General features: G+C 35.1%; 1 protein-coding gene across 7 annotated transcripts in view; it reads right to left on the bottom strand.

Moving 5' to 3' along the window:
* The window catches only part of LOC144970419 (uncharacterized), a 310,164-nt gene that overhangs the window by 93,132 nt on the left and 189,654 nt on the right, over positions 1-27,378 (bottom strand). For all 7 annotated transcript variants that reach the window (XM_078910048.1, XM_078910046.1, XM_078910042.1 and 4 more), the window contains exons 6-7: positions 7,821-7,943; positions 6,732-6,854 (exon numbers count right to left, since the gene is read on the bottom strand). In XM_078910048.1, coding sequence (XP_078766174.1) covers positions 6,732-6,854; positions 7,821-7,943 — 246 coding nt within the window. The remainder of the gene's footprint in view (positions 1-6,731; positions 6,855-7,820; positions 7,944-27,378) is intronic.

The following is a 27,378-nucleotide window of genomic DNA, read 5'->3' as shown; positions in this document are numbered from 1 at the left end:
TTAGAATTGTGCTGTGTTTGATGACACCAAAGGTCACAAGCAACACCAACTTTTTAAGAACTCTTTATGAAACTTAATCAGATATGTAATATACTGCAATTGCGTTTCAAAGTAAATTTTGACTTTATACTATTAGTCAAACTTCAATCACGTGAGCTAAAACATCACATTTAATTTCTACATGATTTCTAAAAAGGTGATGCGTTGACCTCGTTCTAAGCACATGCCAAACAGCATTCAAATTTCACTTTCAAGTTGTTTATTTCATATTCTGTTGAACAGAGTATGTTGAGCTACCTCATTTTATCTCTTCTTCATATTATCAATTGATTACAAGCATTAACCCAATGAAAACAGCCCATAATTAAGTAAAAATCAAATTTTCTTAACACTGGTATCAGGCGGGCACCTTTTGACCTTGGCTCATATATATATATATATATATATATATATATATATATATATATATATATATATATATATATATATATATATATATGAATACAATATTTAATGGAAGACACAATCAGCGTGAATGAGTTTGTTTTACAAACATGAAATGTGATTCGGACGATTATAACAGCTTGAAAGTTGTGTGTGGTAACCAGATACAGTAGAACCAATTATATCACTACACCTTTGAGAACAAAGTACATAATTCCATAGTTATTATATAATGGTATGTTAAATTAGAAGTACGAGATAGTAAAGGGAGGGTAACATGAAGTGTGATTCGGGCGATTATATTATCCGCTTGAAAGTTGTGTGTATTAACCAGATACATCACTGATTACATCACAACGCCTTTGAGTATAAAGTACACATAATTCCATAGTTACAATGGTAACAAAAAGCTTTTTGAATGGTAAGTTACATTAGTATTACCAGACAAAAATTAGTAGTACCAGACAATAAAGGGAGGTTAATCAAAGTTTGACGTATGGGGAATAATGCCATACTCTGAAAAATCCCATATTTAAAAATTTGGCCAGAAAACTCGTCCTTCAAATATCAATCGATCTAAATGACCCTCATCTTGGCAAAGAAGGCTCGAACCTGGGACATCGCAAAGTTTTTTTTTTTTTGCCAATATAAGGGTCATTTAAATCGAATCATATATATGTGAAGGATGAGTTTTCTGGCCAAATGTTAAAATATGTGTTTTTCCAGAGTACGGCAGAGTAGGAGTGAGGCAATGGTTTTAAACTCTGTGGTTTAAAAAAAAAAGAAAAGGGACAAAGCCATTGTCAACTACAAAGGACTAGATAGATGAAACTGTATTTACCATCAAAACAAAAACAATTATTGTAATAGGTGCAATGAAACTCTTTGCACAATTGCTATATACTGCTATTATTGTTAGTTCTGGAGTTGTTAATTTCTTCTTTTTTTCTGGCATAGAAAAATATACGTGAGCTTTTATATAGCGCGATGTCCACTAAATGTGCTCAACGCGCTTAACAAAGGGTCCCAGACCAACAGCAACACGTAACATGTAGAACGAGACATGACGCCTGTGAGGCGATATTGCAATTTATTTCGACAGAGACAACGCTCTTAACGGCTCGGTACCCTTTTTACACCTGAGTACGGTGAGAGAATGTAGGTAAAGAGTCTTTTCCAAGCATTCAACTATGCGCCTGCGAGGCTCGAACCCAAGCCCTTCCAATCCGAATGTGTCATACCACTAGAACACATAGCCGCACATACTGGTATTATTTTAATTTTTTAATTGAGCTTTTATATAGCGCAATACCCACTTAACGTGCTCAAAGCGCTTTACAAGGGGTCCCTGGTCAACAGCAACATTTAACATGTAGGACGAGACATGACGCCTGTTAGGCGATATTACAATTTTTCGGACAAAGACAACGCTGTTAACGGCCAGGTACTCATTTTACACCTGAGTACGGTGAGAGAATGTGAGTAAAGAGTCCAACTATGCGTCGAGCGAGGCTCGAACCCAGGACTTTCCGATCCGAAAGCGAGTGTCATACCACTAGACCACATAGCCGCACATATTATTGTGAGTTCTGAAGTTGTTAATTTCCTTTTTGTTCTGACATAGAAATGCAACAAAGGGAAATCATGAAAAAACAATGTACAAAATCGAAAAGGACAGTTTCAAAAGAGAACAAAATATACACGGAGCGCTTCCGACAGGAATAATTATTTTTGCGGTCTAGTGGTATGGCACTCGCTTATATATTTATTTGTTTATCTATTTATTCATCTATTTGTTTATGTATTAATATCTTTATCATTTAATTATTTATTTATTCATCTATTCATTTATATATCTATTTATTTATTTATTTATTCGTCTATTTATTTACAAAATTGTAGAAATTAAATGGCATTTGTTCATTAAGTTCTTTATTTATTTATTTATTTATCTATAATTGTATTTATATACATCATTGTAAAAATGTCATTTGTCATTGTTTTTCCTAAGCAGAATCAACTCTATCAACTCTAACAGATGACCGAGGGCTACCGACGCTTAATTTGTTTTTTAAGAAAACACAAAATCCAGAAACACAAAATCACCATTTATTATTCTTTACCCGCATTAATATATTTTCTTTCACGATGGACCCCCGTTGCGTTTATAACTTGATACGTATATTAACTCAATAAATCCTAGAGATTTTTGCTACTTTTCAAAATTGGAAAAAATTGTATTAAAAATTAACATGTACATATATATTTTTATTCAACTACTGTAAAAATGTAAAAATTAAAAACGTTAGCTTTGAAAATAGCCAATAATTTGTCTCAGAAAAAATGTAATAAATAGGCATGGGGCGAGAGTAACCCGGGTAAACAAGGGATATAGTCGGTGTTAGGGTTGAGTGAGTTAAACTATCTAAGCTGAATTAAAAACTAAGATGAATCCACTGAGGTCCGTCAAAGCGGGCTATGTGGACACTGTAGACCACACTGCTAGGTCCTTTATTCATCTCAGACTCAAAACAATAGGCGACCCTCACGCCTGATCGCACAATGCAATAGGGGTCGTAGACAATCACACAGCCCTTTGATCACCGAGGCGACCATTTCTTATCATAGCACGACAAAACACTTAAAATAAATTATATTTGATATTTATTTTGTTTTTAATTAGCTTCGTATTTTCATCAATTAAAATAAATCTGTGCTAATATACGAGTACTATGAATGATGTGTAACATTATGATAATTTCCATTCAGGATCAATAAAGTATATCCTATATTATCTTATCTTAGTCACATTAACTTTATCTTCAGATATAAATGTATATAATAGTTGTAAGTAGTCCTTCAGAGCCAGCGGGAGTTTAACCCGCTTTCTATAGCGTGAAATTGGCTAAAGAAACTATTTACAACCCTTGGGACAGAACACTAGTCTATCTACTTTCCACCCATCTACCCTATCACAGCTGGCTTGACAGGGGTGACAGAAAAAAAAATAATATCGACTTCACCCTGGTCGATATTGGTCACTTTGCGTGTGAAGAGAGTGCTCTACCATCTGACCTATCTGAACCCCAATGTAATTTATAAAAAGCACTTTTTTCGGACTATGTCAACGAAACTTGCGCGGTGTGACAAACCTACCCCTGCAAATTGTTATGGACTCATTGTTGCAATTAATGGAAGCACTATCGAACCAATTGAAAATATTGCTCATTACAACAATGTTAATCAAGCCTATAATATAATTGCGTTGAGTTATCAGACCTGCGAATATTATTATGTGCACGCCGATTAAAACAAATCAAATTGGGTCTCCCACTTAAAAACAGCCTCCACTAATGGTTGCTATGGCCTCCATCAAACACGGGCTCAAATTGGGCGTGATGAGGTTCACATTAGCGTGTTTCCGGTCTATTTATTAGTTTGCACTAGGACGAGACAACACAACACAATGCATTGCAAGCCAATAAGGCTAACTGTTAATAATTGGCCATTGATTTGGCACTGGTTGGCTTTGGGCGTCCCTATATATTTCCATATTATATAGTAATGCCGCGTTATCTTGCCTTTCGTTATAGAATGAAGGAAGCTGACGTCACTAGCATCTTTAGTGGTGATGCTATGCGTTTAGGTAAAATACTAACAAAATCCGATAGCCGGATATAACGAACCAACACATAGAACAATGTGAACCATGAGAGTTTATAGTCTGATTACTACAATTTAGTGATAACTAATAATTAAAATGCTGTCTAAAAACAATAACAAAGAGCTGAGTGACGTCAACTTCGTTCCTTCGCTTATTTAGGACTGTCAAATAGGTGATTGATTCTCACTTCATCAAATTCTTTCCAACACTATAAACGTTGAAAGTGTATAAGTTACCACTGTTTTAGTGAGTAGAAGTAGGGACCTTTTACTGAATCTCACATCATTAATGTAGTTTGCCTCACTTCCTACCAACATAAAAAATTGAGCTTTTACATAGAGCAATATCCACTAAACTTGCTCAAAGCGCTTTACAAGGGTTCCTGGCAAACAGCAACACTTAATATATAGGGCGGGAAATGGCGCCTGTTAGGCGATATTACAATCTTTTCGGACAGAGACAACCATGTCAACAGCCAGGTACTCATTTTTCACCTGAGTACGGTGAGAAAATGTGAGTAAAGAGCCTTTTCCAAGGACTCAACAATGCACCGACCGAGGCTCGAACCTTCCAATCGAAAGCGAGTGTCATACCACAAGATGAACCATTAACTATGACTGATCACATATTGCAATGTGACCCGCCGTATGAAAGAGGTATTACAATGGCGAGCTACCCTTTGGACAGGAGGCTAGTCTGGCGCTTATATTATTATTATTATTATTATTATTATTATTATTATTATTATTATTATTATTATTATTATTATTATGAAAGCGGTATTACAATGGCGAGCTACCCTTTGGACAGGACGCTAGTCTGGCGCTTATTATTATTATTATTATTATTATCATCATCATCATCATCATCATCATCATCACTACTTAATGAATTATTATTATTATTATTATTATCATCATCATCATCATCATCATCATCATCATCATCATCATCATCATCATCATCATCATCATCATCATTATTATTATTATTATTATTATTATTATTATTATTATTATCATCACTACTTTATGGAAAAGCGAATTCTCGGAAACCATTTAGTTCTTGGCGAGGTCAAATGTATCCACTGGTGTGAGGTATTGTAGCCATAAATTTCGGGGTTAATGACGTCATAGATATCAAAAAGGTGCGTCTTTGAACTCTGTTAACCCCAAAAGGTGTAAGGCGTAAGATAGAGTTAATGATTAGCTGAATATCAATTACAAGAGAGGGCAATTACATTATGTCCACTTATTTGCATGTAATACACCGATGTGGTTAATTAAACTGTAGTCACATTATTGTTTTATTTATTTATTTTTCCGATTCAAGAACACCCAGAACACAATATTATAATAAAAGGCTTGGACGAGCAAACTAAGGCGTCTTGATGCTATGCGTTTTGGTAAAACACACACGTCAACCGCCAGCCGGATGTAACTTACCAACACACAAACTATATGTAATCTTGAACGCTTACAGTTTGATTGATACAATTTAGTGAGACCTAATCACCAAATGGCTGTCTAAAACAAACAACAAAGAGCTGAATGACGTCGTATATTGTTCCTTCTTTAAAATTAATGAAGTTGACGTCACTCGGTTCTTTGTTATTGTTTTCAGACCGCCATTTGGGGGATGAGTTGCAATTTTGTCAATCAGGCTTTAATGAGTATTTAATTACTCATTGACTCCAAGCACTTACCATTGTCTATAGCTGGAGCCATAGCCATCTAAAATGCTCGCCTGTCATCCGAATCAATCGGCCCCCATATCATGAGCACTATTCACAATTTAAACACAGACGTTTTTTTTTTTTTAAAGAGAGGTGTCGTTAGGTGCCGAAATGCAATCCTTTCATCAGTGTGTCAAATATTGTGATAAATGCTCACAAACTGCGAGGCTGATTTATTTGGATGCTTGGCATGTAATATACGTACCTGTGGCTAAACAATATCTGACTATCTGATCGCAATTCACAGTCAAAGAATATTGATAACATAAACATTTAACAAAAAGATTGAATGTCATGCTATATCTTATTCAAGAATAAAATGGGTCAATTTACCTTTTGGTACACAATCGTGATGACAAATAAACATGATCAACATACAATTTCTTGCAACAAAATTGAATCCAAACATTTTGTCATTTTAGGGCGAAAAACAAATGTCTTACCATCAGTCCAAAGACAACAATTTGTAAGATGAAATAGAACTAAAGATTTAAAGTCAATAACACGAGATGCTGGATGATTAAATAATAAAAGAAAAAGAAAAAAATGGGTTGGAAAAAAAGGGGAGGGGGGATTACAAGACGTACCTGTGGCATCGTAATAAGGTAAATATGTATAAGAGACAAATACCATGGTATTTAGTAATTAGTTTTCTATTAAATGCTTAATGAGGCTGGCAACTTTTATTCATTAAGTGTAAATTTTATCGTTGCACCACCAGTTTTTGAGGCAATGACATGTAAGGTCAATCCTGATGAAGATGTTTTAATATTAGATATGAAATTAGTTGGCCAAATTGACCAATCAGGGTGTTGGTTTAGGAATAATTAGTAGTCAGTTGCAAGCAATGACTTGAAAAGCTCTGATTAATGAAGAAACACGACTTACGTATACAAGTCCGGCCATCTACGTGTAACCTATGACCTTTGGGGCATTCACATCGGAAGGCACCATGAGTGTTGATGCATTTGTGTTGGCATCCGCCATTATGGTCAATGCATTCGTCAATATCTGAAAACGTTTAAAAATAGGAGTAACACAAGTCTCAGATAGGGAGAGAATCCATACAAATATCTACCTAAACTTAAACGTTCTCAAAAGCTATAAATACGTAACTAAAATCGCTTTTGCAAGCGAAACAAAAAATAATATTTTAGAATTATTTATTTTGTACTGACCGATTGCAAAGAATACAATTTTAATTTAAGAATCAAACGACATGGCCACTTTTTCAGAGTGCGAATTCGATCGTGTTTCGAGTGGATAAAAAATTCTCTCGATTTAAGGCCACACCGCTATCCTGCTTTGCTTTTTAAAACTGATGATTCAATGCTTTTTTTTTTTTTTTTTGCAGATGATATATATTTTGAAATGATAAATAATCAATTCAAACATAAATAATTGAGTTCAATTGGCACTTATGTGATCTAAAATTATATATATATATATATATATATATATATATATATATATATATATATATATATATATATATATATATATATATATAAAAGCAACCCCCCCCCACAAAAAAAAAAAAAAAAAAAAAACAAACAAAAAACTAACTAAAAACAACCAAAGAAAAAAATAAAACAAAACAAAACAAAAACAAAAAACCCAAAATAAAAAAAGGAAAACCCAAAATGAAAAATAAACAAACAAAAAATCCAACAAAAGCAACAACAAAAAGGAGGGAAAAAACAAGCAAAAATGTCATAAACTTCCAAAATGTGTATTGAGACATCCTACTGTGGTTTCAATATTCTGATCGCGATATGCAAGATGTGAAAGTGTCATTTGAACAAATAAACAAACAATACAAAACAACACCATTAATGTTTTGCTCGTCCCAATTTCTGTTTAGGATTAACAATTTTAAAATTAAAACCACTGAAGGTAAGATTTCTAAATCATCAAATTTCATGTATGCCCACACTTTGAAATTCTAGAAACGAATGGAGAGGCTGTTCAACTTACCAACGCATCCCTTAGAGTCAGCGGCAAGTTCGTACCCTGCAGCACATCGACAAGAGTAGGATCCAATGGAGTTTTCACAGATTTTCTCACACCCGCCATTGTTGATGTTGCATTCATTCACATCTGTAACAGGGAAAAAATCAATATAATAAGATTGATAGATCTAGATTTTGATCTTAACAGTTTTAAAAATTAAATTCCCATATTGGTTTTCGGACTTGCAGTCCAGCCACACCATCGTTCTAAAGAAGGAAGCCTGAGATTTGAGAGTTTTTGACAAGATGAGGGTCAATTTGATCGATTCATATTCGAACGGATTCGAGGTTTGAAGGACCATTTTTCTTGCCAATTTGTTTTTTCAATGTCATATATTGTTGTTTTTTTTCAGTATGGCAGAATAACTATCTCCTCCGCATTATGAAAAGGGTCAAAGTTACTTCGACGTCGAATATAAGACCTTTTTATCCATTTATTTCAAATTATTAGGTTTACCTGATATTGTGTACTGAACGAAACTTGTATCGAATATTTATTTTTATTTAAAGATCATTTATTTTAAAATATTAAGTTTATCGTTTCTAAACTAACGAAAACAAATTAGCATGAGAACGTGAAAACGTCAAAAATTTCATCAGACTGATGTTAGAAAGCAGATAGCATAAAGCTGGAACTTTAGTGGAAAGCGTAGGGAGGGTAACGGGGGGGGGGGGGGGGGGGATTCTTGACATATTATTAGCATGATGATCAATAATACTCAATAATCAATAATAATCTTCGAGTGTTTTAAATAACTGGAGACAAGACAATTGACAGGACAAAAGAGCGATAAGACAAACAAGAGCAGATGTTTCCAACAAAAACCAGTAGCATTTACTAAGATTTCTTAATGAATTCATTTGACATAGGCGGACGGTTTCACAACACAATTATCGTCCGTTGCCCCCCATGAAAGGGATTCGTTGCCGGCTATGTGGACATTTCGTTATCCTATTGTCCAGGAGTCAGGGTAATTTGGGACTTTCACACCAATCAGAGGATGTCAATGAACTGATTTGTGACATGCGCAGGCAAACATAATTTTTCCATGGTTTGAAAATTGGATTCACGAGTCAGAAAAGAGGGAATGTTTACACACCATTAGGAGGACAAAAACCATAACACATTGTTGGTGGAAAACAAATTAATTTTCTTTCCAATGTTTTACAAGGAGGATAGCATGAACAACAAACAAAACATTTCACAGAGACCCGGAAGAAAAGCAATATTGTAGAAAAAAACAAAAAACAAAACAAACCAAAACAAACAATCCCGTCCCCAAACAAACGGAACTATTGTCCTATTTAAATATAACAACGAAAACAACAAATAAAAATCTGGAAACAAAAAAGGAAATATAACACTCTAACCGTTGCAGTTAAACAATTGTTTTTACAACAGCATTTTAAAGAGCTAAAAAAAAAAGAAAAAGAAAAGGCAAATTTATTAAAAAGGAAGAACAGTTTAAAAAAATACTACTACGGTACTCAATTTCCATACAGAATAACAGGGAAACATGTACATTATTGTATGAAGTTAAAAGAAAAGAACGACACGAAAGTTATTGAATTTGTGGTCCTCTGGTATGACACTCACTTTCGAATCGGGAGGTCCTGGGTTCGAGCCTTGCTCGGCGCACAGTTGAGTCCTTGGAAACGGTTCTTTACTTATGTTCTCTCACCGTACTCAGGTGTAAAATGAGGACCTGGCCGTTAACAGCGTTATCCAAGAAAATTAAAATGTAATATAGGCGTCATGCCACGTCCAACATAATGCTGTTGGCCAGGAGCCCCTTGTCACGTGCTTTGGGCACGTTAACTGGATATTGCGCTATATAAAAGCTCAATTTTTGTTAAATTATTAATGAAAGTAATGTCAGTGAGATTTATTTGATCAACCGCGACCATCTCTAGAAAAAAAAAGTAACATTAAAAATAAAAGAATGAGGTACACGCTAAATTGACACGACTATAATATTACAACATGGAGAGTCTAGTGAATGTTTTCTGGAAAATCAAAAGCAGTGGCAAAACATAAACCTCAATCCAATCTTTAGAACAAAGGACCCAGGTGGTAAAGATGATCATTACCCCTAATAGTCTTACACGGTCAACGAGAACGCTGTGCGCGTACTAATCATAGGCCTGCTAAAACAATTAATTATTGTTGCATGGAATGTTCTTAAAGCGATTACTATAAAGATGACAAATAGCTCCTGTTGGAGAAAGGGATGAAAGGGGGGAAAGGCGGGGGGGGGGGGGGGGGGGGGGGGGGGGGGAGAGAGAATGCTGCTTATGAGGTTGTGCAAAAAGAGAAAGAAGAGAGAGCTTGATATGTGACCCAGCAAAAGACAACTTAAAAACCACGCCTCTAGGACAGTCGTCATAATGTAAACAGTGACACTGATTGGTAAACATAGCAAACAACGCAGGTTTTACTATCGATGGTATGTGACTAAGTAAAATATCCACTGTTCTACCGTTTGATGAATAAAACCAACACAGGAATCCATGTGGAAACTTAAACGTTTATAAGGTCGAGAAAATCATGTGAAAACTAGTCATTGATTTGGCGGTATAAAAACAATAACAATGATCACAGAGAGGTCGAATTCATTCACTTTATTGTTTATATAGATAGTATGCGCTTGGCGAAGAAGCTCATAACATTGCCATCCGGAAGTATAATGGACCAACACACAAAACTGTGTGTATCCATGAACGTTTATAGTCAAGTTAATACAGTTCAGTGAGCATTACTCATTAACGCGGATGGCAAAATACAATAACAAAGACATGAGTGACGTCATCTTCGAACTATCAGTAACAATATAAATAGTATATAATAATAAACAACCATGTTTGTCCGAGTACGTGTGAAGGTGTGTCAAAAATTCCATGTTTTGATTGGTCCAAAATCTACTGGTTAATTGTGGACTGGTCTTTACTTGAACTGTGCAGATAATACTATTCAAGCTAGAAATCATTTAATGAGAAAATGAATTATGAACTTTTGGTCAGGACGGATGTTGTAGATTTTATATAAAGTGTTTTGTCATAAGATATTAGATATTTTTGAAATATCCATGATTTTGTCTGGAACAGGGCAGATTCGCTCAATAATTTGAAAAAAAAAATATAGCAAGGACCTTCGAGGTAAAAAAAAAATCCCACCAAACATACAGGCCACATTCGTCTGGATTGTCCAATCGTAAGATTATAGACATTGCACTCACTCCATCAAATCGCATTCCATCCCTTTCCACCAAGGTCATTACTCAACAACCCGCCCGATATAATCCAATTATATCATTAGTCTACAAAGGTAGATCAACCATTCATGCGTCCTGTCTCACTCACATGATGTATCTTCCATCTACCATTGATGCTCAAAGAATATACTATAATATTATACGTCCGAACTCACTCAGGTGAAGGGAGAAAGAAAGTGATGGAAACGATCTATGCATGTACCGAGAGACCACTGGCACTCATTTCGACCACCCACCAATTCCAGGATGATATTACATAGATAGCCATCCAAATCGATGGAAATTCAAGCATACAATGACGAAGAGACTTATTTTAATTTTAATCGGAAAACTTTTACTTATATATATTATAATGATAATCTATTCTATTGATTCAGATGGATCCAAAAATTGTAAAATAGGCTTATATCTATGACATCAAAGAGGAAACCTCAGGTTTTTGAAAATATCAAAATGACAAATTATGGAAAAGGGCATGCCAGTTGAGGCAGAATGATTTAATTTGGGGTATTTTTTTCCTTGTATTTTTCTTCCTAGCTTTGTCTGGCACTGTTGCATACACATTTTTATTGGATCTACACCTCAGAATAACCGCTTTTATGACAAGTTATGGATTATTTTAATCAATCGATATCTGTGTATAAGTACAAGCGTCTTAATACGTAATACATCGAAACTGACTTGATTGTCCAGAAAAGGGTATTTAAAAAACAACGATCAAAATTGAAAAATATACATTTTTACACTTTAACTTTAACAAACTTGACATTTCACTATAGTCAATCCATTGAAATCAACACACATGTTGTAATTCAAACATTAATAAGACTTTTTTTTAGCGTAGGTTCATTCCAACAAAATAACGTATTGAGAAGATTGGCCACAATTAATAACAAAAGTTATATAACTTGCGAGGGTTTTGAAGGCCAAATCATTACATCAGTCTTCTCAATAATAAGCCCTCCCCCGCCATCACCACAAAAAAGACAAACAATCCAACAAAAAAACAAAAAAAAAAAATAAAACAAAAAACAACAAAAAAACCAACAAAAAACAAAACAAAACAAAACACACACAAAAAAACAAACAACAAAACAAACAAAGACAACGCCCTTCCTCAATAATGATAAAGGGTGTTTTGTGATTGTAAGACAGAATGGTTGTTGACGTGGAATAATGTAATGTTGCGTAATAGGATACGAGTTGGAAGTGGGGGGGGGGGGGGGGGGGGGGGGGAGTGATGACATACACACTTTGACCACCTGATGAGCAGACTTTTTAGTTTGTATTTGTTGTACATTCACAGAATAAATCAATTTGGATGAGTCAGAATAATAATAATAATACTATACTATACTACTATATTATAATAATAATAATAATAATAATAATAATTAATAATAATAATAATAATAATAATAATAATAATAATAATAAAAAAGAAAGAAGAAGAAGAAGAAGAAGAGAAGAAGAAGAAGAAGAGAAGAAGAAGAAGAAGAAGAAGAAGAGAAGAGAGAAGAAGAAGAAGAGAAGAAGAAGAAGAAGAAGAAGAAGAAGAAGAAGAAGAAGAAGAAGAAGAAGAAGAAGAAGAAGAAGAAGAAGAAGAAAAAGAAGAAGATAAAGATGATGATGATAATGATGATGATAATCATAATATACAATAATAATACTAATACTAAAAATAATAATAATAATAATAATAATATATAATAATAATAATAATAATAATAATAATAATATATAATAATAATAATAATATAATAATAATAATAATATATAATAATGATAATAATAATAATAATATAATAATATATTATAATAATATAATAATAAATAATATATAATAATAATAATAATAATAATAATAATAATAATAATGATGAATAATAATAATAATAATAATAATAATAATAATAATAATAATTATTATTATTATTATTATTATTATTATTATTATTATTATTATTATTATTATTATTATTATTATTTCATCATCATCATTATTTTATCATTATAATTATTATCATTATTTTATATTATATTATTATTATTATTATTATTATTATTATTATATTATTATTATTATTATTTTATTATTATTATTATTATTATTATTATTATTATTATTATTATTATTATTTTATTATTATTATTATTATTATTACTATTATTATCATTATTATTAGTATTGTTATTATAATTATCAGGGTATTGCTTCTGAAATAATATATTGAAATTCCCCCCTCCCCAACTTCTGAGCTATTGGGTGATGTTATGCGGCTAAGTAAAACACCACAAAACTATGTCGTATAATCGTAAACGTTTATAAGTCAAGTTTGATTGATTGAATCTAGTGAGGACTAATCACTCAGTTGGACGTCTACAAACTACAAAAACAAAAAAAAAAACAGCTGATTGGCGTCAACTTTAATCATTCTAACGTTTACATTACATAACTTTCACCAAGCACCCAAATCAATGTCAGACTAATGCTGAGACGTGTCTAATAAGAATTAATGGGTTTCTCGTGTCAAGCCTTGAAACATCAGAATCTATCGGCTGCCACTGTAACAGATCCTGTTTGAAAAAATCGAATAATTGAGAAATTAGTGAGCAGACACTGATCTAAGAAAAATATCTGAAAACGGGTGTTTGACAATCTGGCAAACATTGTATTTTGTTATTGCTAGAACTCAACAGTGAAAATCGGGACTTCATAGGTTTGATCCGCCGACCATTGATGTAGTTCATTCCGGAATAATACCGCTTTGAGGCGATGGGCCACGATTGAAAACAAGATTTAATTGCGGATACGTGGTCTTGTGGTATGGCCTTCGCTTTCGGATAGGAAGGTCATTGGGTTCGAGCCTCGCTCGGCGCATAGTTGAGTCCTTGGAAAAGGCCCTTTACTCAAATTCTCTCACCGTACTCAGGTGTAAAATGAGAACATGTCCGTTAACAGCGTTGTCTCTGTCGGAATTTTTTTCTGTAATATCGTCTAACAGACGTCATGTCTCGTTCTATATTATGATACGGGACCTCCTGTAAAGTGCTTTGAGTACGTTTAGTGGAAAATGCTCTATATAAAAGCTCAAGTTTTTTGTTTTTGTTTTGTTTTGAAAGAACAGTACGCTTGCTCTAAATTATTGGTCTGTTACTAACGCGGAGAACAAAAAATCAATTTACAACTTACAACTTTGAGTATTGTTGAAATCATTTTCGATGGCAGAAGTTGTGGGTAATTGGTGGTTCAAATAGCTTTTAATTGTTGGGGACATTGATTTTTCAATTTGTGAATAGTGAAATTATCTTAACCGAGGCTGGAAAATAGTAACAATAATATATTATTTCTTTGCATTGTTAAACACATCAACCCATTTATCTCGTGATTTTAAAAAATGAATAGAGGGCGGGGTTGCGAAAAGTATTTCACACATTTAGTGTTTTTAGAATTTAGATTTTAAACCTTTTCAGACCATCTTCAATTTTAGTCTAACCTGGAATAATATAATATCTCGTCGTTTTTATTCACGGAGAGCCTAAGCAATGATATAACGATATAGGCCCAATTGAAGTATAAGACGCTTTGCTGTTCCTGCTCTCTTGGGGATAACGAATGAAGAGTTCAGGGGAAGAGACACAGAAGTCAATATATTTGAATTATTTTTTTTTGTGTGTGACTGTCCCCTTTGAGTGCAAGATGTCAGTGGTCTAAATTTTCCATCCATCAAGAAAAAAAAGAGGAAAACTACAACTGCTACAACCATAATTCTTTAATCAGAGGACTTGCGTATATATTACATTATGTGAGGCCTCTGTTTTAATATTTGCAAATTTTTCGCCGTTCCATTTATAGAAGGAAAGTTTAGACCCCTAAATCATTATAAGGAATGTCATAAACATTATTATAAAGTGGAAAAGTGTGGTTTCTCCCTGAAATGTTCATATAAATATATGCAGTTATATCCGATAAATAAGATTATTACATGGAGGAAAGTAGGAGAATGTTGATTTTACACCAAAAAAAAATAAAATCATTTTCGCCATAAAAGGGTTAAAGAAAATAATAATGGAGATATCAACAACTACAGCAGCTGTTATAGTTTACACAAATGTTTTCTTTCTGTAGGTAGACCAGACGGGTGGTTGAAAGCGTGAAAAATAAATGGTATTGTTTCGACTCAAATTACCTCTCTTTACAGAGACGAATAGTAATTTAAACGATGCGTGTCGTTTGAAGTATTTCAATGGTGAATAAATGGTAGTAATATGTTTGGTAAGAGCCAAAGAGTCGTATGGTATAATTAAATGATAAAATTAGCGATACTTTACTTGTAAATACTAAACTCTTAGCTTCACATGTTATTTTTATAACGAAACAGACATGTTTTATAAATCACTCGTTTTATAAGCGGTTCCAAGTCAACAACAATACTGACTATTTAGGCTGAAACATGACGCCGCTCAGGCGCTATAGAATTTTTATTTTCGACTGAGACAGCACTGTAAGCGGTTAAATACTAATTTACCCTTGAGTATGGTAAAATAATGCCAATAAGAACCTTTTAACAGGACCCAGCTGTGCGTGGCCAGAGCGGCACTCGTGCCAGGGACTTACAGGGACATAAAATAAAAGGTTAAAAAAAAAAAAGATAAAAGATGAGTCTCATTTGTAGCCGAAATTCTAAACTCAGGGGTGGTGAGGATGATTTTGGGCTGTGGCACAAGAGATGCATTTTTTTCAACCAATGAAAAGCAAATTGAGCGTTATATCATTTTGAAAATGCGTTATACACATGCCATCTATTATTATTATTATTATTATTATTATTATTATTATTATTATTTTATTATTATTATTATTATTATTATTATTATTATTATTATTATGAGTTGCGTCATTTATGAGCTTCACTCCCTCTTAGACGTCATTGGACCATAATATTTTTTCTATGTAAGTTGTCTATATAAAAGTGTTAATTGTATTGGATACAACAAAGGGTCATAATCGGTGATATAAGCATTTACCTAATACAAACATACCACGTATTTTTATCTCTTTTATGTCAAAAACTTGTAAAAAGTGGTCAGAATAAAAAACGTCTGTATTCGGAAGGTCCAGGGTTCGAGTCCAGCTCTGAGCGGCGCATAGTGGAGTCATTGGAAAAAGGCTCTTTAATTACATTCTCTCACTTTACTCAGGTGTAAAATGAGTAACTGACCGTTAACAGCGCTGTCTCTGTCGAAAATAAAAGACTATCGCCTGAAAGGCTTCAGATCTCGACCTACAAGTTTAAATGTTGCTGTTGGGATCCCCTGTTAAGCGCTTTTGAGTACGTTTAGAGGATGCTGTCCTATATAAATGATCTAGTTTTTTTCTTTTTTGCTTTCATGATAACCATGTGATAGCCTGAAATTGAAACTGATTCTTTTCTATGAAACATAACAGTTTAGTGTGTTACAACTTTTTTTTTTTTTTTTTTTGTTGCCATTTGTCATCCCTACATAATACAGGTTAGAGGCGGTGGGTCACAAAAGAATTGTGTCCATGTATATTTGCTAGTAACAAGAAATGAAGTGAGTAGGAAAGTGCCAAAAGACAACAGAGAATAAAAACTTCGCGGCCGCGATGGGGGCTCGAACCAGCGACCGTACCAGTAAGGTCGCGGGTTCGAGCCCCTATCACAGCCGCGAAGTTTTTATTCTCTGTTGTCTTCTGGCACTTTCCTGCTCACTTTATTTCTTGTTATTATCAACATAAGTGCATGCTCCACTCACTTTTCTGAATATTTGCTAGTATATTTTGAATCTAGAGTAACTTCCCCCGGGTGCATAGGGCATTACCAAAAGTTAATTAAAATACCCTCTTCCAACAAGTTTTTTCATTCTCACCAGTTAACTGCCGTGCTCTTGAAAAACTCGTTTTTTAAAATTTGGCCAGAAATCGTTTTTATAGTGTGGTGGTTTACATGTAATTTTGTGTCCACATAAAACACAACATATGAATAATCATTAGAAACTATTTACATTTTAGTGTGTCTGAATATTTCCTTTTATGTCTGAATATGAGATGAAGAGATGTAAAAGAGCCGACATGAGTTATCTCCCCCACTATCTAGCCGATACGCTCTATAAACCGTATGATATTTAACTAGTCTATAACCGTTATATTGTTAGATTTGATACATTATTATAATAAGTAGATACGGATTCTCGTCCAAGTTTTAATGAATCTCCCTCTGATGTTGATATTTGATGCCTCGCACAGACAATGTCCTATTCACACTTGAGTTAAAATTTAAAAAAAAAAAAAAGGGGGGGGGGGGATTTGTATAAAGTGCCTTAGCAAAGGACAGCACTAGGACAAGAAAATTGTGAGCTCAGATCAGGGCTACCCATGCCATAACTGACCACACTTAGCATTGTTTGAATTTGTTACTAGACCCGATACCTTGATAAGAAAAAACAAACTGTAGTTCTTCATAGTAGGCATTACGACCCATGAGTCGGAGTTTGTTCCCGTTTCTATATTGTTAAACGGATAACAGCCATTGATTGCTAGCTTTTAAACAGGACGCTAATCTATTGCCAATTACTTTCCGCCATTTTTTACAGACCTACCCACTCAGAAGGACAGGAAGGGGGAGTCATGAAAAAGATCTCGAATTCAACCGGAATCGAGTCTTGTCCCTTTGCGTATGACGAAAGCTCTCTATTAACTGAGCTATCAAGATCACCTGCCTTCAAGGACACAGATAAAATCTACTGACTCACTTTGTGTGCACATTTCAAAAGGGACAAAGAAAGACATATCTTCCGTCACTTATAGTTTATTTTTGTATTTATTTGGTTATGTCTCCTTCGGTGGTATGTAGTGTAGTAGGTAGACAAATTAGGGTTGTAGTTGTAATTCTAAACTCGAGGATACCAAGTACATAGACGTCAAATAGAAAGATATATGTTGCGTATGAAGCGAGTGCTCTACCTACTGAACTATCGTGCGGCTATGTGGTCTTCTGGTATGCGACTCGCTTTCGGATCGGAAGGTCCTGGGTTCGAGCCTCGCTCGAAGCATAGTTGAGTCCTTGGAAAAGGCTCTTTACTCAAATTCTCTCACCGTACTCAGGTGTAAAACGAGTACCTGGCCGTAAACAGCGTTGTCTCAGTCGAAAAAAAATATTATTGCCTAACATGCGTCATGCCTCGCTCTACATGTTACGTGTTGCTGTTGGTCAGGGACCCTTTGTAAAGCGCTTTGACCAAGCTTAGTGGATATCGTGCTATATAAAAGCTCAATTTTTTTTAGTCGGGACCCATGCCACCAAGAACACTTACTGAGTCACTTCAGGTACAGATTTCAAGAGGGAGAAAGACCTATCTTCCATTACTTATTATAGTTTATTTTGTATTATTTTTTTAGTTATGTCTCTCTCCTTCAGTGACATGCAGCTAGACAAGGGAAGGCTGGTACGTGTAATTCAAAACTTGAGGACGCAAAGTACATAGACGTCAAATTGCAAGATAAATGTTGCGTATGAAGCAAGTGCCCTACCTACTGAACTATCGGGACCCATGCCACCAAGGACACCTACGAAGTACTTGAGGTGCACATTTCAAAAGGGAAAAAAGACACATCTTCCATGATTTATTTTGTATTTATAATTTGGTAATGTATCCTTCGGTTGCTTGTAGCGTAGCCAGACAAGCGAAGGACTGTAGGTGTAATTCTAAACTCGAGGATGCCAAGTACATAGACGATAATAAATAGCAAGATAAATGTTGCGCATGAAGCAAGTGCTCTACCAACTGAATTTAAACTTGAGCTTTTATATCGCGCAGTATCCACTAAACGTGCTCAAAGCGCTTTACATTGGGTCTCTGGCCAACAGCAACACCTAACATTTAGGACGTTACATGATGCCTTTTAGGCGATATTACAAATTTTTTTTCGGACAGAGACAACGCTGTTAATGGCCGGTACTTATTTTTACACCTGAGTACGGTGAGAGAATGTGAGTGAAGTGCCTTTTCCAAGGATTCAACTATGCGTCGAGCGAGCGAGGCTCGAACCCAGGACCTTCCGATCCGAAACCGAGTGTCATACTACAAGACTACATAGCTGCATAACTATCGGGACCCAAGACACCAATGCAGAGCTGCCTAATTGAAAATTTAAAAATTCGTATTTTTTAGGAGATAAAAATACCAGTCCCCTTAGTTCATTTATAGATCTACAATCCACCCTCGAAAGGATTAAATACACGTACAAATCCTTCAAATTTTGTAATTTGGCATCAACTGTCATATTCAATAAGTTTGAATGACTTAGAGAAGCTCGTGAAGTTTTGAAATCGGAACCAACATGTCGTGATTCTACGAATTTTTCGTAGAAGTAGGCATGTCTGCCAATGACACCAACTGAGTCACTTGAGGTACAGGTTTCAAGAGGGAGAAAGACCTATCTTCCCTGACTTATTATAGTTTATTTTGTAGTTTTAGTTATGTCTCCTTCAGTGACATGTAGCTAGACAAGCAAAGGCTGGTACGTGTAATTCAAAACTTGAGGACGCGAAGTGCATACGTCAAATAGCAAGATAAATGTATGCTGTTTACAGTTGTAACCAAAAACGATTTTTGTGATAGCAGTTGTGATGTTTTTGTTATTTTTGATGTTTTCCTTGTTGCTTTTGTGTTTGGTGTGTGGGATCCATTTCATTTTTTTTTTAGTGTGTAGCCAACTGTCTCAAATCGGTATGTCATGATGCCAAAAAGTGATTACAATTTGGTCATATAAATTTTTGTAGGACGGTTCTTCGGGTTGATAATGCAGTACTCTGTCAATGCAGCAATGTTAACCACTATACGCTTTTAAAACATTGAGCTTTTATATAGAGCAATATCCACTAAACGTGCTCAAAACGCTTTACAAAGGGTCCCTGGCCAACAGTAACGCTTAACATGTAGGACGTGACATGACGCCTGTTAGGCGATATTATAATTTTTTCGGACAGAGACAACGCTGTAAACGACCAGGTACTCATTTTGCACATGAGTACGGTGAGAGAATGTGAGTAGAGAGTCTTTTCCAAGGACTCGACTATGCGCCGAGCGAGCGAGGCTCGAACCCAGGACCGTCCGATCCGAAAGCGAGTGTCATACCACAAGACCGCATACCCTTTGTTTGTGATATTAACAGAATGCTGATATGTCACTACGCGTAAATCCAAAAAAGGACCTTTAATGGTCACTCTAGATATGAATTTCAGTTAGAAGAATGACATACCTGTACGTTTTTTTCACATTTTATTTTTCGTTGCATTCCCTTGAACGGCAAGCAGTCAGACAAACAGTCGGGGATCCGCAGTTGTAATTTCATACACGAGGACCAAAATAACAGATTGCCAATAAGCTAGATGTATATCTGCAGCTGCAATCTCAGACCTTTATTTTTTTTTTTTTTTTTTTGTTTACTACGGCTGACAAAACGCCTTTTTCAACATCGTAATTCCCGACGAGAGCTTTTCTGTCGTTTATTTCAATTTATCGTGATGTATTTTTATCTGTTTTTGTTATAGGCTGAAGAAGAGTTTTGAGCTCGAAACATTCAGTGTTTAGTAATTTGTTATTTTTCTCTTTTGTTGTATTCATTTTTGTACATTAAAAAAAAGTCATGATTAGGTCACATAATAATATGTGATCCAGCATCTCAAAACGGTGTTATATCAGGAGATTTAAATGCTTATAATATATAATACAGTCAGGGGTATGCAACACCAATCAAGTTGAATTAAGGACAATGGAATAGTCGATTGAGGTGAGTAAAACTAAAATCCGATATTAAACAAGTCCTTTTTACTTTACTTGTGTTGCTGCGTGGTCTAGTGGTATGTATGACATTCACCCTCGGGTCGGAAGGTCCAGGGTTCGAGTCCCGCTCTACGCGGCACATAGTTGAGTCCTTGGAAAAGGCTCTTAACTCACATTCTCTCTCATCGTAATCAGGTGTAAAATGAGTCCCTGGCTGAAATTTTTTAAAAATATTGCCAGAAAGGCGTCATGTCTCGTCTTGCATGTTAAGTCTTGCTGTTGTCTTAGGACTCCTTGTAAAGCGCTTTGAACACGTTAAGTGGATATTACTCTATATACATGCTCAAATGCTCAAAATTACTTTCCAGCATCTGGTTTACCCCGACATAATACCGGTTAGAGACGGCGAGTAACATTTTATGATGTATGAGGTAATTTTATTATTATTATTATTATTTTATTTTGGGGGGGGGGGGGGGGGGGGGGGGGGGGGGGTTAAAGCCTATAATGTATTTTGTCAACAATGCCCTGCAGTGTTCATTGTGGTGACAGCTGTAATGTGGTATTGTTTTGAATACGGCTCATTTCACGTCTCATACCGACTCGACGAGTGCATCATCACCCTCATCATAATAATCATCATCATCATCATCATCATCATCATCATCATCATCATCATCATCATCTTCAGAGTAAATCATGTACCTACAACAAATAGTACTGGAATGTTCCGGATCATTTTGATTTAGCGTTTGATGTTGCCGTTTTGGGTTGACGGCTGGTACCTACTTGATTGCTGGGTTTGAGTAAGTAGATGTTACGACAAAAATGTCAAACAGATATGTTACACACATTTACGGTATGGTGTTATGTCAGGCTAAGTCTAAAAACGGTATTAAGTCGATGTAACGAAATGCTTCCGTGTAGGCGTCAGTTTACGACAGGATGTACGTCGTCGTAGTATTAGTTGTTGTTGTTATTGTAATCCTCGGGAACAACCCTTCTTTTGTTGATACAGGTCGTATCAGATCATGCACCTATGGCCCGGAAGTTTCAATTAAACTACGTAGTGTGGGTGTTATTGTGAGAAAGGCATCAATCTTGTTTTCTCCGTAAACTTATAAGCAAAGTAGGATCCCTGTATTCTACGGGAGTGACTTTGTTATGGTATGGCTTGATTGATATCTCGTAACTATGGGGCTGACGAATTTATTTATCCTTGATATGAGGATGTCCGGTATCAGGATGGGTTGTTGTTGTCCATGATTATGGAATCTGGGGGAGTTTTAAGGAATTTCAGATGTTTACGGATATGACTAACATCCGGTTGTGTGGGTAGAATTTTGCTTCGTTTGCTTGATTTTTGCCTATAAATGCCAGAGTTTTGAGCAGTTTCTTCAGACCACTCAGCGGAGTCTTTTAGGCTCATTGTCTCAAAAGAGACCAGACAGCGGAGTCTTTTAGGCTCATAGTCTCTAAGCGATAACCACAGCGGAGTCTTTTAGGCTCATTTGTTTAACTCTTGTGTAGAGTTGGATTAAAGTCTTGTGTAGACTTTGTAGTGCTCAAAGTTCGAGCTGAAACACGTTTTGTGTTAACTCTTGTGTAGAGTGTGATTTAAGTCTTGTGTAGACTTTGTGGTGCTCAAAGTTTGAGCTGAATCAAGTTGTGTTATAACTCTTGTGTAGAGTTTGATTAAAGTCTTGTGTAGACTTAATTTGTGATTTCTATAATCTGTTCGGCTCTGGTGAGATTTTGAATAATATGTTGTGATTACAATTATGATTGTGTTTTGATATTAATATCATAATATCACTTTAACTTTTGAGTCTCAATTAATTAATCAGATAATGAAATTAATTGTATAATATATTCTTGTTGTAAAGAAAATAAGCTTTTCTTGCTATAAAGCAATATTATTTCATATCTACAAAGTAAAGCAATATTAATCAACATTATAAATTGATTGGTTAAAGTAAAATAATATTTACTCATTTAAAGTAAACATATTGAGTGAGTTCGAATATAGATAGAGTTATATTCGTATAATTATCATATTATAACAAAATCATTTTCTTTCTTTAAAGTGAATGAGCCGTTGGAGGCTGGGCTTTAACAAGCCAACTTTAAGCTATTCTCTCATAGCTTGACACTAATAAAAACTGAACATTTGCCTGTTTTATAAGTTACCTGCGAAGAACCATTTGCTTATTTTAATATCAGAACATTGAGAAACAATTGATCTGTTTATGAATACTGTGAAACCAGAACAATTTCAAGAAGAGACAAATTAACAATATTAGAACAACCTTACAGTTTTGTTGAATATCAAGAACACTCTTTTGGCTTTCTTCTACACGTCTGGATTGTGTTTAGTTAGTTAGTTAATTATTAGTTGCCTGTATGACTGTGATGGTTGCAACCTATCTGTGAGATTGTCTGATGTGGTAGCGGTTTGGTAAAGTATTGATAATTAATTGATTTAATTATATATTGTCATATCGCTTTCATATCATATTCATCATCACATCACCTCCATCAAATTGTCATCCATCTATTTGATTTCATACTTATTACATCTATCATTTCATCTTCATATCTCATAATATCTTTGTTATATTGTAATAAAATATATCTTCATTTAGCTTCAAAACCTTTATCAACGTATTGTGTTTGGTTTTTATCGATGTCGTAGCTTGAATATAGCACACATAAACAAGGTTGCAAACTGCGCTACATAAGCATACGGTTTACGTGCGCACTTTGTGACATAATTTGGTGTCAGAAGTGGGATTCTTATTGTTGTGCATTCAAGAGACATCGCGACCCAAACAATTGTTGAGACAGGTTAGGGAGTTGTTTCAAACTTGAGATAGATACTATCTTTGAGCTTAAAGCAAATTGGTATCCATTTAATGGTTATAAGACTGTCATTATACGCAAGGTGTAATGCAAGTTATTCTGGTAATTTTCACTTGTTCGGTTATACGTTGTCAGTCATCTGTCATAGTGATATGGATCACTGACTTAGCGCGAAAGCGGTACTCGCGCTGTAAAGCCTCCATTGTCCCCCTCTCCCTTTTGTAAGGAACGAAGGTGGTTGTTGGGGTCATTTGATTCCGTGTAGGAATCTGGGAGAATATTGTGTTGGTCCCGTGTGAGGATCTGTATTAAATCATTTGTTCTGACTTTCTATGCACATATAGTAAGTCAAGGTATTGATTCTGTGTAAGAATCTGGGTGAAGATATTTTGTTGATTCTGAGAGAGAATCTGGGGGAAGATATTTTATTGATTCTAAGAAAGAATCTGGGTGAAGATATTTTGTTGATTCTAAGAAAGAATCTGGGTGAGGATGTTTTGTTGATTCTAAGAGAGAATCTGGGTGAAGATATTTTGTTGATTCTAAGGAAGAATCTGGGTGAAGACATTTTGTTGATTCTGTGTATGAATCTGGGTGAAGATATTTTGTTGATTCAAAGAAAGAATCTGGGTGAAGATATTTTGTTGATTCTAAGAAAGAATCTGGGTGAAGATATTTTGTTGATTCTAAGAGAGAATCTGGGTGAAGATATTTTGTTGATTCTAAGAGAGAATCTGGGTGAAGACATTTTGTTGATTCTAAGAAAGAATCTGGGTGAAGATATTTTGTTGATTCTAAGAGAGAATCTGGGTGAAGATTTTTGTTGATTCTAAGAGAGAATCTGAGTGAAGATATTTTGTTGATTCTAAGAGAGAATCTGGGTGAAGATATTTTGTTGATTCTAAGAGAGAATCTGGGTGAAGATATTTTGTTGATTCTAAGAAAGAATCTGGGTGAAGATATTTTGATTCTGAGAAAGAATCTGGGTGAAGATATTTTGTTGATTCTGAGAGAGAATCTGGGTGAAGATATTTTATTGATTCTAAGAAAGAATCTGGGTGAAGATATTTTGTTGATTCTAAGAAAGAATCTGGGTGAGGATGTTTTGTTGATTCTAAGAGAGAATCTGGGTGAAGATATTTTGTTGATTCTAAGGAAGAATCTGGGTGAAGACATTTTGTTGATTCTGTGTAAGAATCTGGGTGAAGATATTTTGTTGATTCTAAGAAAGAATCTGGGTGAAGATATTTTGTTGATTCTGAGAGAGAATCTGGGTGAAGATATTTTGTTGATTCTGAGAGAGAATCTGGGTGAAGACATTTTGTTGATTCTAAGAAAGAATCTGGGTGAAGATATTTTGTTGATTCTGAGAGAGAATCTGAGTGAAGACATTTTGTTGATTCTAAGAAAGAATCTGGGTGAAGATATTTTGTTGATTCTAAGAGAGAATCTGGGTGAAGATATTTTGTTGATTCTAAGAGAGAATCTGGGTGAAGATATTTTGTTGATTCTAAGAAAGAATCTGGGTGAAGATATTTTGTTGATTCTGAGAAAGAATCTGGGTGAAGTTATTTTGTTGATTCTGAGAAAGAATCTGGGTGAAGATAGTTTTTATGATTCCGTGTGGGGAATCTGGGTGAAGCTATTTTGTTGATTCCGTGTGAGGAATCTGGGTGAAGCTATTGTGTTGATTCCGTGTGGGGAATCTGGGTGAAGCGTTGGTTCCGTGTGAGGACCTGTATTAAATCAGTTGTTTTGACTCTAATATACGTCTATATTAAGTCAATGTTTTGATTCTGTGTAGGAATCTGGGTGAAGCGTTGGTTCTGTGTTAGGACCTGTAGTAAATTTGTTTTGATTCTATATATTGAGTCTATGTTGAATTCCGTGTAGGAATCGGTATTAATTGCCTGTTTTGAATCTGTTTTGGGATCTATATTGACCGCATATCGTTAATAAGGTTACTTGTAATACCACTTTATTCTACGTGAAAGTAACATTTACGGCAACAGTGTTGATAAACATATTGAAGTTTGTTTATTTGAATTTGAATTGGTCTGATTAATTGACCTAGAGATGGATGTGGAAAGATTAATTAAACTTGGAGAAAAATTGGAGTTAAGGGGTGAAGATCTCCGTGCTTGGGTGACAGCCCAGTTACAAGAAGATGAAGAGAGAAAAGAGAAGGAGAGAGAACGTGCCAAAGAAGAGGAGGAGATAAGCAGAGCACGAGCTCAAAGGCAAGAAGTTCTGATGGAGAAAGAGCTTGAACTGCTTAGGTTAAAGTCGGAGTGTCAGGCTTCCTCCAGCAACGACAGTATGACAAGTGACATTCGATCATTTACTCATGCTCCCACTGTTAAGAGTCCTCGACTTCCATGTTTTGACGAAAACAAGGAACATGAACCACCGAAATGCATGACACACGGCAAGGTGGAGTTGAAGTGTGGATGTGTGATGCCGATGTTGTCTGTCGAAGGAAGGGACAACAATGAGCCCGAACAATTGTCGAGATCGATGTGATCTTGAGGCATTTCGTTGATCTAACTAAATGTTGTACCAAATTTAGTCTTAGGGGGGAGATATGTAACGAAATGCTTCCGTGTAGGCGTCAGTTTACGACAGGATGTACGTCGTCGTAGTATTAGTTGTTGTTGTTATTGTAATCCCTCGGGAACAACCCTTCTTTTGTTGATACAGGTCGTATCAGATCATGCACCTATGGCCCGGAAGTTTCAATTAAACTACGTAGTGTGGGTGTTATTGTGAGAAAGGCATCAATCTTGTTTTCTCCGTAAACTTATAAGCAAAGTAGGATCCCTGTATTCTACGGGAGTGACTTTGTTATGGTATGGCTTGATTGATATCTCGTAACTATGGGGCTGACGAATTTATTTATCCTTGATATGAGGATGTCCGGTATCAGGATGGGTTGTTGTTGTCCATGATTATGGAATCTGGGGGAGTTTTAAGGAATTTCAGATGTTTACGGATATGACTAACATCCGGTTGTGTGGGTAGAATTTTGCTTCGTTTGCTTGATTTTTGCCTATAAATGCCAGAGTTTTGAGCAGTTTCTTCAGACCACTCAGCGGAGTCTTTTAGGCTCATTGTCTCAAAAGAGACCAGACAGCGGAGTCTTTTAGGCTCATAGTCTCTAAGCGATAACCACAGCGGAGTCTTTTAGGCTCATTTGTTTAACTCTTGTGTAGAGTTGGATTAAAGTCTTGTGTAGACTTTGTAGTGCTCAAAGTTCGAGCTGAAACACGTTTTGTGTTAACTCTTGTGTAGAGTGTGATTTAAGTCTTGTGTAGACTTTGTGGTGCTCAAAGTTTGAGCTGAATCAAGTTGTGTTATAACTCTTGTGTAGAGTTTGATTAAAGTCTTGTGTAGACTTAATTTGTGATTTCTATAATCTGTTCGGCTCTGGTGAGATTTTGAATAATATGTTGTGATTACAATTATGATTGTGTTTTGATATTAATATCATAATATCACTTTAACTTTTGAGTCTCAATTAATTAATCAGATAATGAAATTAATTGTATAATATATTCTTGTTGTAAAGAAAATAAGCTTTTC

This window comes from Berghia stephanieae, chromosome 4, assembly GCF_034508935.2.
Source record: "Berghia stephanieae isolate SIO BIC M18660-M18661 chromosome 4, UCSD_Bste_1.3, whole genome shotgun sequence".
NCBI classification, from domain to species: domain Eukaryota; kingdom Metazoa; phylum Mollusca; class Gastropoda; order Nudibranchia; family Aeolidiidae; genus Berghia; species Berghia stephanieae.
The sequence above is the reverse complement of the archived record's forward strand: the minus strand, read 5'-3'. Positions and strand labels throughout refer to the sequence as shown.